This window comes from Phascolarctos cinereus, unplaced genomic scaffold, assembly GCF_003287225.1.
Source record: "Phascolarctos cinereus isolate Bilbo 61053 unplaced genomic scaffold, phaCin_HiC Scaffold_1;HRSCAF=81, whole genome shotgun sequence".
NCBI classification, from domain to species: domain Eukaryota; kingdom Metazoa; phylum Chordata; class Mammalia; order Diprotodontia; family Phascolarctidae; genus Phascolarctos; species Phascolarctos cinereus.
The window spans coordinates 199,808,843-199,828,075 of NW_027555514.1; the positions used below are offsets into that span (position 1 = coordinate 199,808,843).

General features: G+C 38.4%; 1 protein-coding gene across 8 annotated transcripts in view; it reads right to left on the reverse strand.

Annotated features, from left to right (window-relative positions):
• Positions 1–11,380, reverse strand: part of IL2RA (interleukin 2 receptor subunit alpha) — a 55,673-nt gene extending 44,293 nt beyond the window's left edge. For 4 of the 8 annotated variants that reach the window (XM_078156388.1, XM_020973669.2, XM_078156384.1 and 1 more), the window contains exon 1: positions 11,008–11,378. In XM_078156388.1, coding sequence (XP_078012514.1) covers positions 11,008–11,074 — 67 coding nt within the window. In that variant the 5' untranslated portion in view covers positions 11,075–11,378. Of the gene's footprint in view, positions 1–3,270; positions 3,644–6,094; positions 6,912–11,007 lie in introns of those variants that run through there. The other 4 variants (XM_078156378.1, XM_078156375.1, XM_020973665.2 and 1 more) reach the window with 4 other exon arrangements.
• Between the last annotated feature and the right edge of the window lie 7,853 nt (positions 11,381–19,233).

Below are 19,233 nucleotides of genomic sequence, written 5' to 3' on the forward strand. Positions count from 1 at the left end.
AGTAAATGAGAAAAAAGAAAGATAATCAAAAAGGGAGGATAGTCATACTATGTTGAGGAGGGTGATTTGTATTCACTTGAACAAGAGATTTAGCCCCAAAGAAGTGCAAATGACAGGAGAGGGAAAGTGAAACTGGTGGGTCTGGTTTGGGCAAAGGAGAACAGTGAAAGCCAAAAGTGAAAAGTAAAAATAAGTGAAGATCAAGAGCTAAATTCTAACACGTGTGGTCTCTGTGTTCTAGCCAGTGGCTGCTAGCAGGATCTCTCTTTTTTTTTTTTCTATTAAGAGAAAGAATAGATCTTTGACTCTGAAATAGGTTTTCTGAAGAGGGCATGTGGTATCAAAACAGCTGGAAACAGATGCCGCAGTCCTCATACAGCGTGGTTCAAGGGCAGAGTTCTGTTTTTATTCAGAGGTAGAAACAACATAAAAACATTACCTTTGGGCAAAAGAGATGTTTAGCCCAGTTTCTCTGAATATGCTAATCTCAATTCTTTAGGATCTTAGTGAATCTTAGGATGCTTAGGAAGGCAGACTCCTCTGGGATCTAGGAGTACATTTGAGGAGTGTGTGTGTGAGTTTGTGTGTGTGTGTGTGTGTGTGTGTGTGTGTGCGCGTGTGTGTGTGTGTGTGTGTGTGTGTGATTATCTAATATCATTGACTCAATTAATCGATAAACATTTATTAAATGCCTACTATATGCCACGCACTGTTCTAAGTGTTAGGGATACAAAAGGAGGCAAAAGACAGTCTCTACCCTCAAAGAACTTACAAACCTCTGTGCTCCCCGCCTTTTCCCCAAGATTATCATTTGAAAATAGGTTAGGTTTTTTTTAACTCATTAATCTGTTTAGTAAAGATCTGGTTGAAAATGCCTGAACGCTGTACAATGTACAAGGCTATACCCACCCCACCCCACCCCCTTTTCTTATCCCCTTCCCCTTCAAGAAAATAGTTTAATTTTTACAAAAGGGTACTTACCGAGGTGGTACTTAATAAGGTGATATTTAATAAGGTGGTAATAAAAGTTCATCTAAAACATCCCCCTCAAAGTCTATGACATACTTTCCTATAATAATATACAGAATTTAGGGGAAAGTGAGCTCAAGTTTAGAGAGCACCGGTGACAAAGGGGTGACTCATAGCCCTTGATTACTCAAAATCACTTTCCCCCTTTTGTTGGATACTTAAAAATTTCCCTTCAACCATACTGAAACTATATCCAGTCTGTCTTTGGCTTCTGATGCAGACACTCCCTTTAGCTTTCTGCTGTTCTGGGGTGGGAGAGTGGGGACCCTTTGGAGTAGATAAGGTCCTACTCTGTCTAAAAGTCAAGGAATCGGAACTCTAAAGTTGAACATTTGCTTTCTGGAGCACTCTGATTCCAGCTAACTTTTTATCCAAGACCAAGAGGTCCTGACAAAATCTCAGACACTTTCAGTCTGGCATCTTTTGTCTTCATTCAATGGCCTTCAAAGACTTTTCACACTTGGTCTAAAGCTGTGAATAATTGGTTGAGATTAATTTTCATCTAGTTAAGGTATAAAGGCTAGAGTGGGGTAGGGTGCACCTCACTTTGTGGATGAGCTAATGCAAAAGTCTTCTGTAAAGTGAGGCACCTGGAAGAGAGTTCAGTGTCATCCTCTAGGGATGGGGAAACTTATAGAATACTATGTTCGGAAGAAGTCCAATAGTTTAAGGTCCTGGAGCTCTAAGCAAATACTAATAACATAAATTAGTTATAACTTAAAATAACATAAAATTAACATAAATTAACAAAAAATCAACATAGATTAACCTAATAAACAGATTTTTCGTAAGGAAAATTTCCCTTTTGCCTGCCCCTCTTATAGAAAATACAGTTAAAAATCTTAACTGAGGCAAAGGGTAAACCAATATGAATAGATATTTTTAAAAGAAATGCTTTTTTTTTTTGCTTTTGTATAATATTCATTCACTCATTCATTCAAACTCTCTTAAAGAGCTACTTGACACCTGGACATTTATAATTAGCATATTAATTGTTAATACAATGTTAATTGGTGTTTGAAAGAAGTTACAGTTTGGCCTTTCAAGGATTTTAAACACTTTCATCTATAATAGCTTATCCTATATATTTGCATGATTTATGAACACTTATAATCTTCAACAAAGAAAAATTTTGGTTTTGATTCGTTTAAATCAAATTTCCAGTAAGTGGAGTCTGAGTTAACGCTTTCCTTTTCAGCAGGTTCCCACTTTTATTCTCTATTCTTGGAATACTTTCTCCCTGCTCATTCCTTCCAGTTGAAATATTTATCACCTATTCTTCAAGACCTTTCTGAAATCCACCAGTCAAAAAAGATCTTTGGGTTTTTGGGACCCAGATTCCCACTTTATACTTCTTTTGAGCACTTTCCACATTATCTTTTGGATGGTAATTATTTGTTCATACATCTTATTTTCTTTGTAATATCTTCTTTGTGAAAGCCTTGAAGGCAGGGACTGGGTCGTGTTTATTTTTGTATCTTCCCTAGTGCCTAGTACGATGCTTTTCCCAGAGTAAATGTTTGTTGAACTGAATTATAAAAGTGTTCTTTGTGTGTTGTGGTGGAAAGGACATGAGTTCTGGAGTAAGAGGACTCAAGGTCTGAAACTGCAGCTTGTGTGACCTTGAACAAATCACCTTTCTTCTCTGGGCCTTCATTTCCTAATCTGTAAAAATGAGGTGGTTGGGAAAATAGATTCCTAAAGGTTCCACTTCTCAAATTCTATGACTTTATTGAAAGGAAAAAAGGGAACTATCTATACATAAATATTTAGAGTTGCTATATTTCAATATAAACATGGATTAGTTATTGGGTGGTGGTCGTGCTAAGGGCTGAAGGTGTGGGTCTGTTGGGAGTCTCAGAGGAACTGCCACAGACCCAAGAATACCCAAGGCGAACCTGATATTGTTTTGGCATTCAAGAGCATCCTTCAGGATGAGGCAGCTCTCTGTCTCCCTAGCATCACCGATATCAGGCCATCTTTTGTTTGCTTTAGTTGTGATTCCACTAGTATTTCATCCACTGGCAGATCACAACTTCTCTCTGCCTTTGTGGATAGTCTTTATGAATTGCTGTAACCCCTAAATAGACCACACTACAGACAACGAGGTTATAAGTCTCTTTTCAACCTGAATGACACACGATGGCAACGAAAAACCTCAACGTTTTTACTCATAAAGCTATTGCTTAGAGGTCTCACACAACCCCATCTACACATATGTAGAGTGATTCATTGCCTCACCAATAGAAGAAGCTGTTGCAAAGCTTCTGAGGGAGATATCTATTTTCATCTGTTTCAGAAAATGGTGGGTGATTCCGTGGGCAGAAATGGCAGTTCCTGAATGTAGTAGGTTTAGTCCATTTCTGAGAGGCTCAGAATTTCCTCTGTTTTGTGGGCTGTTTGGGGCAGACTTGATTAGGTTGTGGTGCTTTCTTTGAAACCGGGTTATATGCAAAGAAGGAACACAAAACTGCTTTTTTGAGGTCAGAGAGTGAGACAGAAAGGGAGCTAGAGGTGACAGAAGCAGGATATAGAGAATCAAAATTGACAAGAGGGTATTTCCATCATTCAGTTAGGATAATTAGTTGCCACCAGATCACATGAACCGGAGTGCCTGTGGAGGGTAACATAGACCAAGGAATTAGTCTTACTTTTGATAAACGAGAACAGTGATATAAGACTATTTTATTCATTTGTACTTTTTTCTTTATGAAAACACATTTCTTTATTAACATTACAGCTGTCTCTTGCTTCCCTCTACTTATAAGCACCTGATTACAGCTTGCTTCTATTATTACTTAATCGCTATAACCCCGACTTTTCTAAACATTTGCTTTTGCAATACTGATTATGCCCCTCTTACCCAGAGGCTTCTCAGGACGGTTTTTTTTTGGGGGGGAGGAAACCTCATCCTACTCTGTCCTACTTTGCCCATCCTATTTTCATTGTTCTTTAGAGCAAAGTATCTTATGAGTTACTATCTCTATCTAAATAACTTTAATATATGATATGATATGTATACACAAATATTGTCAATACTATCTGCCTGTTGGATATCTCCAGCTGGAGAAAGATATCACAAATGCAACCTTTCCAAAATCAAATTCATTATCTTTGCCTTATTTGCTGAAACGTCTCTCTCCTTCAAACTCTCCTACTATTGTTGAGAGTACTATCACACTTTCTGTCACTGAAGTTCAAAATATTTTCCCTCTCTCTTGCCCCATACGTATGAGTTGAAAGTCTTGCCCATTCCATCTTCACAACATCCCTTGTATCTGTCTGCTTTTCACTCACATAGCTATTATTCTAGTTTAATCCTAATCACCTCTTGATTGGACTATTGCAACTTCATAATTGGACTCTTGGCTTCTAGTGTCTCTACCCTTCAAGTCATCCTCTACATAGATATCAAAATAAATCAGTCAACAAACATTTATTAATACCTACTATGTTCCAGGCACTGTGCTAGATGCTGAAGATGGAAAAGTGGAACCTATCTCCACAAAGATTATTATCCTTAATGATGCATATGGGGTCTGGGCTGGCAACAAAATCATTTCAATGAAATGGGAGACTGAAGTTGACTGTTGCCTTATACACCTGGTATACATGGAGAGTTCTTTAGTAACCATAGATTATAGTCTAACTCCCTCCAGGTGTTCTAGGTGGACATGAAAGTGGTATATCACTAGTGTGATTATAGTCATCACTACTAAAATACTATCTTTAATATAATGAGCCAGCATCAGTCAGCGTGTGTACTTTGAGTTGTTTTTCTAATAGTGATAAAGAATTTTCCGTGATTCATATGTACCTAGCACAATAAGCATGTGTTTAATAAATATTTTTGAATGAATAAATTCATCCATACTATCTTCCCCATTCTCCCTTATTGAATAATGGAGCACAGCCAATCATAGAAATGAGTCAAATGATTAAACCCATGGCCTTGACCTCATTAGCACAGTGCTCTGACCATTTGAGATAACCAGTCATAGACTCATCTATGTAGCCATAGGGATAATACCATTAGCAGTTGTATCTTAGATTCTGAAGACTCTAACCTCATTATATCCATAATAAATGATTTTTTTTCTTATAACATTAACATGATGTTCAACCTCCAGATAATGACCTTCCTATTTCAAGCAATGTTTGATAGAACCACATTCAAGCTCACTGAAACAGTATGAACAACTTTCTTGGGTTTGCTATAATCAAATTTGATCTGTATTCCATAGTCCAGGATCAACCAAAGTGCTAACTCTGGCTCAGCACAGAAGTATTGACATTGCTTCTGCCTGAGCGTGTTAGGGGCAGAGTTTGTCCTAAGATGAAGATTGTCTTTATTCTTCACTTAATCCCTCATCTCTACTTTCAATGCTCTGCTATCTAGGCTCTTGTTGTCTTCTTGATATTCTCTGACTGTCCAGGGTCCCCCACTCAATTGCCTCACTGGAAGAGAGGAGGAGGCAAAAACATTTTTTCTTTTCCTACCTCATTATCCCTATCATAGCTTAAATGTTCTGCAGCCCATTTCTATATGGGCCATATTTTCTGCTAGGTGTTGATAGGTTAATCAAAGAAATGTGTTTGCCAATATGTTGACTACTTAGTATGCCCTCTTTTCAAAGTAAGATATATGTCTTTAGTTGAACTGCACAGTCCTCAGAAAGCCTTCAGGCACTTGGGGTTCTAATAGCGGAAACTGTCTGGCATAATGGTGGGGAAGATAATTTTGGAGGAAGAGATTTTTAAATTCTTTTAAATCAAAATAAAAAACTAATTAAAAAAATTACAGCATACAGGCAATGTATACCTTTCCCATACATAGAGTTGGCCACTAACATAGCTTAACAAACTGTTTATAGACATCGTGTGTGTGTGTGTGTGTGTGTGTGTGTGTGTGTATGTATGCTTTAGAATAACAGAAAGATCACGAGCTGCTCAGAGACTATCCCCCTCCCCCCCCAGAATTATTATATTTGTTCCAAAATTAGAAAAACTGAATGTGAAGGAATGACTTCCTAAAGGAATGTTAAGGTCATGAACTGAGGGTTACCTATGATGGTTCTCAAAGAATTTGAGGGTGGAAGATGAAAGATGTCACAATTCAGGGGTGGAAAGTTGAGTTCCTGCTATGTTGAGGTCCTTTAGGCTTTTGCAGATTCCAACATTTCACATTAGATTTGTGCTTTTCTGTTCTCCCCAGAGTTCAGAGACTCTGAAAGGAGTATGTGATTCTATTGCAACGGTGGTACACCAGCCAGCATTGTGCCTGAAGGTAGTGTGAGAATGTGATCGTTGAGTCTAGCAGAACAGATTGAGTGAGGTGACTCTTGCTCTCCTTAGAGCAAAGACAAATTCTCCTTCCTATTGCTCTGGGAGGTGGGGGTTGGGGAGTGAGAAGAGGGCAGCAGCCATTAATTTCTCCACCCCTTCATAGTTTTTGCTTCACTTTTTTGTGAGATGGAGTTAACACAGGAAAGTCGTGTGCTCCCAAACAGTTCCCTTTCCACCTTGGATTTCTGTATTATTACCACTGCTTACTGTATTATTGTGATATATGAAATAATGGTTGCTAAGCTGATGGATATTTGGGCAATAGAAATTGAGAACCAAAGCAGTCTGGAATAATGTATAATAATACACTTATCCAGTTCCTGTTTTGGAGAAAGGCTCTGGGTGGTGAAGTAGCCAAATAATTTGTGAGCTACTAGGTCACAAAACATGGTCAGGTTCAGTTTCTTTCTTTCTTCTTTCTTTCTTTCTTTCTTTCTTTCTTTCTTTCTTTCTTTCTTTCTTTCTTTCTTTCTTTCTTGCTTTCTTGCTTTCTTGCTTTCTTGCTTTCTTGCTTTCTTGCTTTCTTCTTCTTTCTTTCTTTCTTTCTTTCTTTCTTTCTTTCTTTCTTTCTTTCTTTCTTTCTTCTTCTTTCTGCCAGCCCAAGGTAATAAGCCAGAGAAATAAAAGTCAAGACAGAGATTTAGAATATAGCCATTCTTGAGGCTGTTGTAATCCAGTAGCTCAGGACAAAGAGAAAGAAGACAGGGGTTCCATTGCCCCAGTTTTCCTGTGTTTCTCTCTCTCTTCCCCTTATTTATTACCTAGAAACCACTTTTTAGCAAATCTTGGGCAGGGAAGGGGAAGGAAGAAGTAAGGGCCAGATTATGAGAAGACAACCCTTAGAGGTCATTGAGTATGGTTTGTAGCACATACAAATGACTTTTGCAACAGCCTTAATCAATTGTTATACGTTCTTTGCTATAACATTCCCAGCGATTGGGAACATGTTATCTTTGGAGACATTCTCATTTAAAGATGAAGTCTTCCTCTTTTAGAGCAGCGGCTTTCTCATAGTAGATGCAGCCTGGAATAGAGATAGTAGGGGTCTATGGACATCATATCAATGCAAATATTTCCTCAGAAAAGAGAGGAGAAAAAAATAATGAGTTGTATTTTTGCTGTGACTCCTTTTTTTTTTTTTGGCTGGGCAATGGGGTTAAGTGACTTGCTTAGGGTCACACAGCTAGTTAAGTGTCAAGTGTCTGAGGCCAGATTTGAACTCAGGTCCTCCTGACTCCAGAGCCGGTGTTATATCTACTGTGCAACCCAGCTGCCCTTTTGCTATGACTCTTAAAGCAGTTCTAATTATGGACGTAGTTGGAGTCATACAAGAGCATGATGTAATATGTAAATAATGTGCTAAAGCATAAGCCTTTGACAGCTCCAAGATCTCTGAACTTAGATTTTGTCTCGCATATTCTCATATTAGAAACCTTCTTTATTTAGAAGTATATCTGACTTGAAAATATCTCATTTTAACTAGACTTGTTTCATTTTATATTTAATTTCTACTAAGTTCCCAGGTTCCTAAGAGATGTTTGGTTTGATTTCAAGGATGTTGAGACGATCTTGTGGTATAAGAAGAAGGGAAAGTACTTTAAGTAGTCTGTGAGCAAATCCTACAATAATACAAATGGAAGACATAGATTTGATTTAGGAATCATGATGCTTAAGATAACCATGAGGGAGAGAGGGGAAAACAAACATTTATTAAGTCACTGCTATGTGCTAGACACTTTACATTTGATCCTCACAACAACCCTGTGAGGTAAATGCTATTATTATCCCTATTTTACATTTGGGGAAACTGAAGCATACAGGTTAAGTGATGTGTCCAGGGTCACATAGGTAGTAAGTGTCTGAGGCCAGATTTGAACCCAAGTCTTCTTGACTCCAGGCCTAGTGTTTTATCCACCGTGACACCTAACTGCTTCTGGCTACGGAGTATGGGTGGCCAAGCTAGGTTTATTTGGAGTGAAGGTGTAACTATAGGCTTTGGTTTTAGTCTTAGTTATAAATCACTGGGTGCTTTCAATTTTCCTTTCTGTTTCCTTAATTTCCAAATATATAAAATGAAGGTGCATAAAAGTAATACCTATTTAGAACCATGCCATGTTAAAGGAGGATGTATCTGTTTTACCTCCAGTGTATGTAGCATTTCATTGGCCAGGTGTTCTTGTGAACCTTTTGTATGGGGATTACCCCTTCAGAGTTTTATAAAGGTCTCAGCCTGTGGTTAAACTAGTCTGTGACTGACATTCAACAAATGTATCTTTTAAGAGAGGGAAAAAGCATATATAAGTTGTATGTTTTCTCCTTGATAATTCTTACCTTTTGGTGGCATGCATGTGTTAGCATTGAGTAAGTTTGAGAAAATCATCTAATTAAGCCATCTAATTAATATAGTCTCCTACAATTCATTTCTCAAAATGCGTTTATATTTGGTAGTCCACTACATTCATTTTAAAAGTTGGTTTGAGTTAAACTTTTTAAATGGTATTATATTTTGTATAGAGGGAGCAAAACTGGCCTCAGAGCCATGAAAACCTTAATTCAAGTCCTCCAGGAATATTTTGAAATGTGATGCTAGGCATTTAATTTCTCAGTGCTGCTAGGCAACCCTCTTAATACTATAAGTAGCACAAGAGGTCTTTATCTGCATTGATAGAAAGAGTTTGTGAACCTGGAAGTTCTTTATGTCAGTGAAATAAGTGGACCAATCCTTATCCCTATCCTTTATAACTTAATTCTCAGTGGCATTATAAGAGATGAACAAGAAAGTCTCAGCAATGTCCTTTGAAGTCTGTAATGAGAGACTTTTAATGCAAACAGTAAGTTATTTTGTCTTTGTGACAAATATACAAATGGGAAATTCCAGTGTGGGCAGCAGATTTTATAAGAAGGAATAATTATCCAAAAATATCGTCTTCAAGGGTTTCCACTCTTTTTTTCCCCTTAAGTCTAGAAATCAATATTTGGTCAGAGAATTCCTAGAATAAAAACAAATACTCAGGAGATTGGTGACCTCTCAGTATTTCCACAGTTCTGAGAAAGATGCCTCTAGCAATATGCTGTGGTGACAACGGTAGGAGAACATGTCTTCTAGCCACATCCCAGGAACCAGTAATATAGAGACTATAAAACCACCCACATTTACTGATTCCTCGCTTGACACAATTTTATACAGCAGCTCTGGGAAATTACAGACTGAAAAATGACGTTGTAAATCAGCGAGAAATTGTGTCTGCTGATGGTCTGTTTGATTTGAGTTGTCAAACTGTCCACTGGACAACCAAAATGACATGTATTTCAAGCCTTAGTTTGCTTTGAAGGAGAAAGTTTGAGACAAGACATTCAGTTCATTAGAGTACTTTCTTCTCAGTACACTGACCACAGAATCAAAATGCAGCCTGCTGTAAATATGACTTCTCCACTCCACTAACACCCAGAACCATTTAGGTCCTCCACTGACTGTTATCAATGGTCAGTGAAGATCTGAATTCTTGTGAAATATGTCTCCCTGGAATAATTTGTCATTTTGGGAAATGTTAGCATATACCCACAGGATCATATTACTTAGCAGTACAGGCAGGATATGGGTTCAATCCTCCATCATAGTTTCCATCCAAAAATTATTTCAATTCTAATTCATTGTATCGCATGCAAGTTATTCTTACAACTGTTTCAAATGACAAGCTTGGCTAGTATGTAGCTCAAGATTGATCATTCAGCAGACAGCCATACCCAACCATTTGGCTCCCTTTTTTCTCTTTCTAATCCCCCCCACCTCCAACTCTTATAAAACACTAAGTATATGGACATGTTTGGCTTCATAGTCTACTTTTTTCTGCACCCAAATGGTTGAATTTCTTTTTCTTTTCTTTTTTAAAGAATATTATAATGGGTTTTAATATCCAAGATCTCATATCTCTCTCTTTTGATGGAGAGAAGGTGTTATGAAGTACATCTTCAACTAGAAAGAGCTGAGGGAGGAATAGAAAGGTAAAGGGGAAAAAGAATGGTCCTTTATTTTCTCTTTTCATCCCTGTCAAAGCCTTTGAGAAAACATATTTCAAATCACGTCAGCAAATATAAATTCTATTGACCCAGATGCATCATGGAGACAAAATTGTTCTGGCAGGAATTCTACAGACAAAATTGAGACATTTAATCAGTCCATTTAATCAAAATAGCATCTCAGGAATATCAGACCAGAAATCAGGAAGAAGGTCTACTACTTTTCCTGACTATTTCATAGTATAGAGAGGTGTGCAAAATGGACATCTAAAGGTATTGATAAAGAAAAGAGAATGTCTTGAGATATTGACCAATATCATCCTAACAATGAACTATTACGCTATTGCTTTTCTTACAAAAAATTAAGATTTTGAACAGGAAAGCCCTTAAGAGTCCAATACAGTTATTTATAGATAGGGACCAATGAGGAACAAAATGAAGCTTCAATGGAATCAGCAATAAAACGCTGGGCTCTTAACTACCTGCACTGAACTTGTCATTCTTACAGTTAAAAGCAAGTTGTACTTGCTGTTAGAAGAGGAAAGGGATTTCATAGTGGGATGGAATTATAAAACAAATTGTTTGATGTTTTAAAAATATGCCATGTACTCTTACCTCTTGCATAATCTGCTACCATGAGTGAAGTGAATATTCCCCACATCAGAAGAAAGTTCCAGGCCATCTCCCTGGCCCCTTTGTTTGCCCACCTGGAGCCGACGAAAAATGAAAGTTCCTCTTTCTCAGCACATCTCTTAGAGGTTGCCACCTTACCTCCTCATTGTATGCAGTCCAGGAGAGTAGGTTAAATACCTGTTTTGGGGAAGACCAAATAAACCTCTGAGAAGAAGACCCAAGAATTAATAAACCATCTTGCTGAGGTCCATCCAATCCTTCTGACTAGAGGGACTCACTCTCTTTAATTATTAGTAGCATTCTGCCAGGAAATCATGCTTGGCGCTCTTTCTCACTAGGCCACAAGTGTGTAGGAAGTGGTTTGATGACACTATCGTTTGTGGTAATTTTTCAGACTTGGATTTTTTTTTCAGCTTTAGCAATGGCAACAGTGCTGGGAGGGGCAGACTAGGGCTGACAAGAGGAATTTTATTTAGTTCCACATTTGGGTCCTTCACATTGATGAGGCAAGATATAGCCAATGGCTTACGTGATCTAGAAGAGGGCTAATATTACTTGCCCGTCTCTTTTTGAATACCTTTTGTTTCAACATCATATTCGTTATCAAATATATTCCTTAACTCTTTCTTACATAGCAAGTCATTCCTTATAGAAAGGATTAGAAAAAAAAGTTAAGCAAAACTAAACAATGTATTGAGCATATATGACAATATATGCTTGCATTTGCCATTTCTTTTTTTTTTGTCAGAGAAATGACGTTTCTGAAGGCATCAGAGAAATTTGCTTAAAATTGTTTTTCCACAGGTACGATTGCTACCTGTATTTCCCTCCATTCTATTCCCCCTACCCCTGCTTATTCTATTCTCTCTCCTTTCACCCTGTCCCTCCTCAAAAGTGTTTTGCTTCTGATTAACCCTTCCCTTATTCTGCCCTCCCTTCTATCATTTGCCCCCTTCTCTTATCCCCTTCCCCTTGTATATTCCTGTAGGGTAAGATAGATTTCTCTATCCCATTGCCTGTGTATCTTATTTCCCGGGTATGTGTAAAAATAATTTTTAACATTTGTTTTTAAAACTTTGAATTCCAAATTCTCTCCCTTCTTTCCTCCCCACCCACCCTCATTGAGAAGGCAAGCAACTTGATATAGGTTATACATGTAGTCATGCAAAACACTTCCATAACAGTCATGTTGTAAAAGACTAACTATATTTCCTTCCACCCTATACCCCAGCCCACCCCCGCCATTTATTCTATTGTATCTTTTCACCCTGTTTCTCCTCAAAAGTGTTTGATTCTGATTACCCCCTCCCCAAATCTGCCCTCTCTTCTATTATCCCTCCCCCCTTATCCCCTCCCCCCCTACTTTCCTTTAGGGCAAGATAAATTTCCATACCCAATTGAGTGTATCTGTTATTCCCTCCTTAAGCCAATTCAGATGAGAATAAGGTTCACTCATTCCCTTTCACTTTTCTGCTCTTCCCCTCCATTGTAACAGCTTTTTCTTGCCTCTTTCATGTGAGATAATTTACCCCATTCTACCTCTCCCTTTCTCATTCTCCCAATACATTCCTCTTTAGATATCATCCCTTCATATTCAACTTACCCTGTGCCCTCTGTCTATATATTCCTTCCAACTACCCTAATAATGAGAAAGATCTCATGAGTTACAAATATCATCTTTCCATGTAGAAATGTAAACAGTTCAACTTTAATAAGTCCCTTATTATTTCTCTTTCCTGTTTACCTTTTCATACTTTTCTTGAGTCTTGTATTTGAAAGTCATTTTTTTCCTATTTAGCTCTGGTTTTTTCTCAAAAAATGCATTAAATTCCTCTATGTCATTGAATGTCAAATCCCCCCCCCACCCGCCCCATTAATTACACTTGGTTTTGCTGGGTAGGTGATTCTTGGTTTTAATCTTTGTTCCTTTGACCTCCAGAATATCATATTCCAAGCCCTCTGATCCCTTAATGTAGAAGCTGCTAAATCTTCAGTTATTCTAATTCTACCATACTTGAATTGTTTCTTTTTGGTTGCTTGCAAAAATTTCTCTTTGCCCTGGGAACTCTGGAATTTGACTATAACGTTCCTGGGATTTTTCCTTTCCTTTTCCTCTTTCAGGAGGTGATCAGTGGGTTCTTTCCATTTCTATTTTGCCCTTTGGTTCTGGAATATCAGGGTAATTTTCCTTGGTAATTTCTTGAAAGATGATGTCTTGGCTCTTTTTTGATCATGGCTTTCAGATAGTCCAATAATTTTTAAATGATCTCTCCTGGATCTATTTTCCAGGTCAGTTGTTTTTCCAATGAGATATTTCACATTATCTTCTATTTTTTCATTCTTTTGGTTTTGTTTTACAAAGCCTTGATTTCTCATAGTCATTAGTTTCCATTTGTTCCATTCTAATTTTTAAGGAATTATTTTGTTAAGTGAGCTTTTGGACCTTTTGAGGGCTGCTCTTAAGAGTCCGATATGGGTTTAAGATCCAGGACAGAGTTTGACCTTTGCCCAGGCTTTAACCCAAAGGGCTCAATAATTAAGAAGCAGGACTCTCCAAATCTCTCCCTGCTAGGAGGCTCCTGAGACATTCCTTCCCCCTCTTTGAACCTTGGATTTACATATTCACTCCTCTATACAGGCACCAGGAAAAAGCCTTGGAATTTACAACCCTATCTAGGAACTCTGATAAGGAGGAAATGTATGTTATCACATTCTTAGCAGATGTTTTGGGGAGTGTCTCGTGGGGAGGACTCTTTGAAATTAGGATGGATTTTCTCTATATATCCTGTACCCTCAGAAGAATAAACTGAGTCGGTTCTACTGCTCCACCTGGCCCACGTTTTCATGTTTTATTTTGCCCCTTTCATTCGGTGTACTATCTGGTTGTGGGCAACAGGACCTCCTTTTCCATTTGGCCAATTTTGCTTTTGAAGGCATTCTTCTCCTCGTTGGCTTTTTGCACCTTTTTTGCCATTTGGTCCAGTCTGTTTTTTTAAGGTGTTACTTTCTTCAGTATTTTTTTGTGTCTCCTTTAGCAAGCTGTTGACTTGTTTTTCATGATTTTCATGCATCACTCTCATTTCTCTTCCCAATTTTTCCTCTTTTTCTCTTACTTGATTTTCAAATCCTTTTTGAGCTTTTCTATGGCCTCAGACCAATTCATATTTTTCTTGGAGACTTTGGATGTAGGAGCTTTGACTTTGTTGTCTTCTTCTGGTTGTGTGTTTTGATCTTCCTTGTCACCAGAGTAAATTTCTATGGTCAGAGTTTTCTTCTGTTGTTTGCTCATTTCCCCAGCCTATTACTTGACTTTTTAACTCTGTGTTAAGATAGGGTTCTGCTTCCAGTGTGGAGGGCAAACTGTCCCAAACTTCAGGGCTTTTGTGAAGCTGTTTTCAGAGATACTTCTAGGGACCTGAAAATTTTCAGTTCTTACAAGGTGGTATGATCTAAGGAGAGGTGTTTACTCCTCTCTTGGCCTGTGATCTGGTCTGAGTGACCGCAAGCGCTCTTTTCTACCCTGGAACTGTGAGGAGGATTCTCTCTGCATCACTGCCATACACTCCAACCTGCCAATGCCTCAGCTCAGGACCACCACTCAGGACTGCAACCCAGATCCAAGTATGGACTAAGCAACAGCATCCTGCCTCAGTGCCCGCAGAGATCCCTGTAGTCTCCTTCTGATAAATTGTATGATCCTCTTACCATCTGTGGGCTGAGAACTCTAGAGGCAGCAGCTCCTGCTGCTGCTGCCTCCACTGCCTCTGTGGCTGCTGCCACTGCCACTGCCCTGGAGCTGTATTGGGACCAGGGATACTCTTCTCTCACCCAGGTCCTACAGATCTTCTTTCCTACTGACCTTCTAAGTTGTCTTTGGTGTTTGTGAGTTGAGGAGTCTGGAAACCACCACAGGTGCCAGTACTCTGAGGCCTATTCCGGATTTGCTGGGGCCTGGTCTGTGCTGGCATGGTTTGCTCTGGACTAAGCTCCTCTCTTATCTTGGTGCAGCAGACATTTCCTGTCAACTTTTCAGGATGTCTTGGGCTGGAAATTTGTTTCACTCTCTCTTTTCGTGGGTTCTGCTGCTCTAGAATTTGTTTAGAGTAATTTTTTACAGGTATTTGGAGGGGTTTGGGGGAGAGCTCAGTTGAGTCCCTGCTTTTACTCTGCCATCTTGGCTCTATCCTGCATTTGCCATTTCTTATATTGGGATTTGGACGCCCTTTGATATACACTATGGCTCATTAGGTGGCTAGTAGATGTAGTTGTTCTATAAAGAGAGGCAGGGAGAACATCATTTTAATGATAGAAGAGACCTTATAGCTCCTCTAGTCAAGTTTCCTCATTTTATATGGAAACTTGAGGCCCAGAGAAGGTAAGTGACTTGCCCATAGTCACATGACTATTAAGCATCAAAACTGGGATTAAAACACAAGTCTTTTGACTTCACATCCTTCCACTGTTCTATCAAAAGAGTTTGAAGTGTGAACTTGACTAATTCTGTTATGAAACAAAGCCCCCTAAATATAAATACAAAAATAATAAAATAAAAATGAGTTGAAATTATCCATGTTATTATTTCCTTACATTTTCATAGATGGTGTTATTTGTATTAGTCTATTTTCTTTCACAGAAATAAATAGTTACTACTCTTCCTACTTCCCCTTCTTGTTCTTTCCTTTCCTTTTTTCTAGGGTAAAATAACAAAGCAAATTCATCAGCTGTAAAAGTTGGTTCTGTTTTGACTATATGTATACTTTATATAGTTAGGGATTTGTCTAAGAATGAGACTTAGAACTCTCTTTAAAGGATCCAGGAAGAGTAGCTAGTCATTGACTTAATACTGAGGGAAGAAGAGTAGAGCTAGACCTTGGTCAGCCATCCCATGTTTGAGTGAGAGAGAATTCAAAGAGAAGAGTGGTCTGAAGCTCAGTGACTGTGGTGAGGAGAGCAATGTAACTGGAAGTTGAACAAGACATGTCAAGAGCTGCTCTATCTGTTTCAGGCTGACCATGTGTACTAGTTCAGCACTTGGCAACTTTAGGGATGATTTTGGGACTGTGGTTGCTTCTGCTTTGTGTGACTTAAAACTTGGGCTCTTTGGGAATGGTGAAACAATACCTTCATTGGTACTGAATGAGAAAAGTCAATGTCTCAGTGGACTTTAAAAGGGAGTGAACCATCAGTCATTTTTTTCTCTCTTCCTATCTGTAGAGCTTCTGAGTGCCCTTTTGTCCTCTCACTAGAGGGATACAGGTGAGGACAGGTTACTCTTCCTTCACTATGGCCATATTTTGACTACTCCTATGTGGCAAAAAGAGCTGGGTTACTCAATCGTGTGAGCGTGAACCTGAGCCTTTGGTTACTTCTACTTCATGCCTCTCTTTTACCAGTAGGATAAAATACAAAATTCTCTGTTTAGCTTTAAAACTCCTTCATGACCTGGTCTTTTCCTACCTTTCCAGACTTCTTGCCTTTCTCTACTACTCTGTGAGCCAGTGACAACAGCCTTCTTGCTGTACTTCACACCAAATACCCCCTCTCACTTTTCTGTGTCTTCTCAGAGACTTATGCCTTCTCACAGACTGACCTCCCATGCCTGAAACGTGCTCTCTCTCTCTCTCTCTCTCTCTCTCTCTCTCTCTCTCTCTCTCTCTCTCTCTCTCTCACACACACACACACACACACACACACACTGTCTGCCTCTCTCCTCCTCCTCTGCCTCCTGGCTTTCCTGGCTCCCTTGAGAATCAGATCAAATTCCTTCTTCTGTAAGAAACTTTTCCCAGTTCCCATCTACTTAGCTCCACCCCAAAACACATTGCAAGTGCCTTCACTTTGAGATTCCCCGTATGTATCTTGTACATACACAATTGTTTGAATGTAGTCTCTCCCTAAGAATGTGATCTCTTAAGAATAGGGATTCGGTTTTTGACTTTCTTTGTTTTCCCAGAGCTTAGCATACAGCTTTACATATAGGAAGAACTTAATAAATATTTGTTAACTTCTTCTTTTCCTGCTTATAAGTGTCCCGAGATGGACTAGTACTGACACTTGTATAGCGTGTTTAAATTTCTGTCAGTGAGCACTGCTTATAATAGTAGTTATGTGACCGAATCTTTTTAAAAATCTTTCTGTCAATGTGAGCTGGTGAGACCATTTTCTATACAGCATTAATTTTGTTTTTAGGAAATAATATCTGGCTTACATTTTTCGTTGAGTACCTTTCAACTTCTCCCTTTCAAGAATACTAAATACACATGGGCCAAACCTAAGCTTTAAGTAATTTTACTAGGGGCTATTGAAGTAGAAGTGGAAGATTGTGAGAAAGGGAGCCTAACCTCATGCATTAGTGAACAGCTTCTCTCAACACTGACCCCAGTCCCATGATGTGCATGAATACTGAGGGATCCCGTATGGGAGGAGAGGATGTAATGCTCCAGACCCTGTGCTCAGCAGTGGTTTATTATTATTATAACAGAATCAGGGGATTTTAAGCTAAAAGGGACTTTAGACACAATCTGGTCATTTTACAGATAGAAAAACACTGACATTTGTTGCTTATGCTGTTTTCACATTTTTATTAATACCTTTTGTTTTTGCAGCATGTTTATTTCTGCATATAACCCTCACCCCTCCCTCTTCATTAAACCATTTCATAGCAAATATTAAAAAAGAAAGAAAAAAAAGTTCAGTAAACTAACCAACATATTGACCTTATCTGATTGCATATTCTTGAATATGTTTCTAGCATTAGATCTGGAACTAGCACTTCTAAAACTAGCATCTAAAAACCCTCTCTCATGTCCTGTGGCTAATTAGGTGGCTAGAAGACAATGTTGCACCATTGGGAGAGGATAGGGAATCATGGGACCACTGATTTAAGGATGAAAGGGATGAAAGGGACATTATATGTTATCTAGGATGGCCTCATTTGATATGTATGGAAACAGGAGAAAATGAAGCAATATATACAGGTATCAAATGATAGACCCAGGATTCTAGTCCAGATTTTCTTGCTTCAAATCCAGAAGTAGGGATGATGTCAAGAATGTCTTCCTGAATAGGCGGGCTATGGAAGATGTGACTGAGTCCAGTGTCCCTGTGAATGCTAGAATAGGCAGGTGTATTATACTAAACACTAAAGGAGATGCCAAAAAGTCTCTGTGCTCAGGTGCATAAAATCTAGGTGGGAATATAAGGTATATGTGCATGAAAATATAACAAACAATAAAATACAGCAAATGGTATGTTCTAAATGTATAATATTGACAAGGAGTCCTCTTAGCATCATGGGGAGGAAGAGAATTCTTTGGACTGGAGTGGTCAGAGAGAGTGAGATCTGAGATATCTTTGAAAAATGGGTGTGCTTTTAATAAGTAGAGAGGAGAGAGGTAGGAATTCCAAACTGAAGAAATGTTATAAGCAGTCATGGTGGTGGAAGACAGCAAGAAGGTTTTTATGTGAAAAAAATAGCAGACAAGTCATTGTCAAGAGCTAAGGAGTTTTGTGGGAATACTAGGAGACAAAGTTGAAAAAGTTTATGTCCTTGAATGTCATATGTAAGAGTCTAGACTTTATTGTGAGGCTATAATAAGGCAATTAGCATTTATATAGTGCCTATTATGTGTCAGGCCCTGTGCTAAGTGCTTTTCACAAATATTATCTTACTTGGATCCTCACAAAGACTCTGAGAAATAGGTGCTACTCTTATTCCTGTTCGAAATACATGCTATTCTTATCCCTGTCACATAGTTGTAGAAACTGAAGCAAACAGAGGTAAGTGACTTGTCCAGGGTCCCATAGCTAGTAAGTATCTGAGGTTGAATTTGAACTCAAGTCTTCCTGACTCTAGGCCTGAAGCTGTATCTATTGTACCACTAGCTGACACTAATAGGAAATGCTTACAAGTTCTTGAGAAGGGAAATGTCATGAATGTTTTATCAAGATTAATCTGATGATTTTGTGAAGTATGAGAGGGAGAAAGATAAGAAACAGATAAGATAAGATTGGCAGTGAGAATAGAATGGAAGAAATATTTAAAACAGAATTTGTTTTTGGTCTTATCTCTCTTATTTTACTGAAAGTTCTTTTTAAAAAATATTTTTAATTTATGGAATAAAAGAAGCATTTCCATAACATACTATAATAAAAAAAGATGGTTGCATAGAAAACTGCAAATCTGCTATGTACAACTTGCTATTCCTT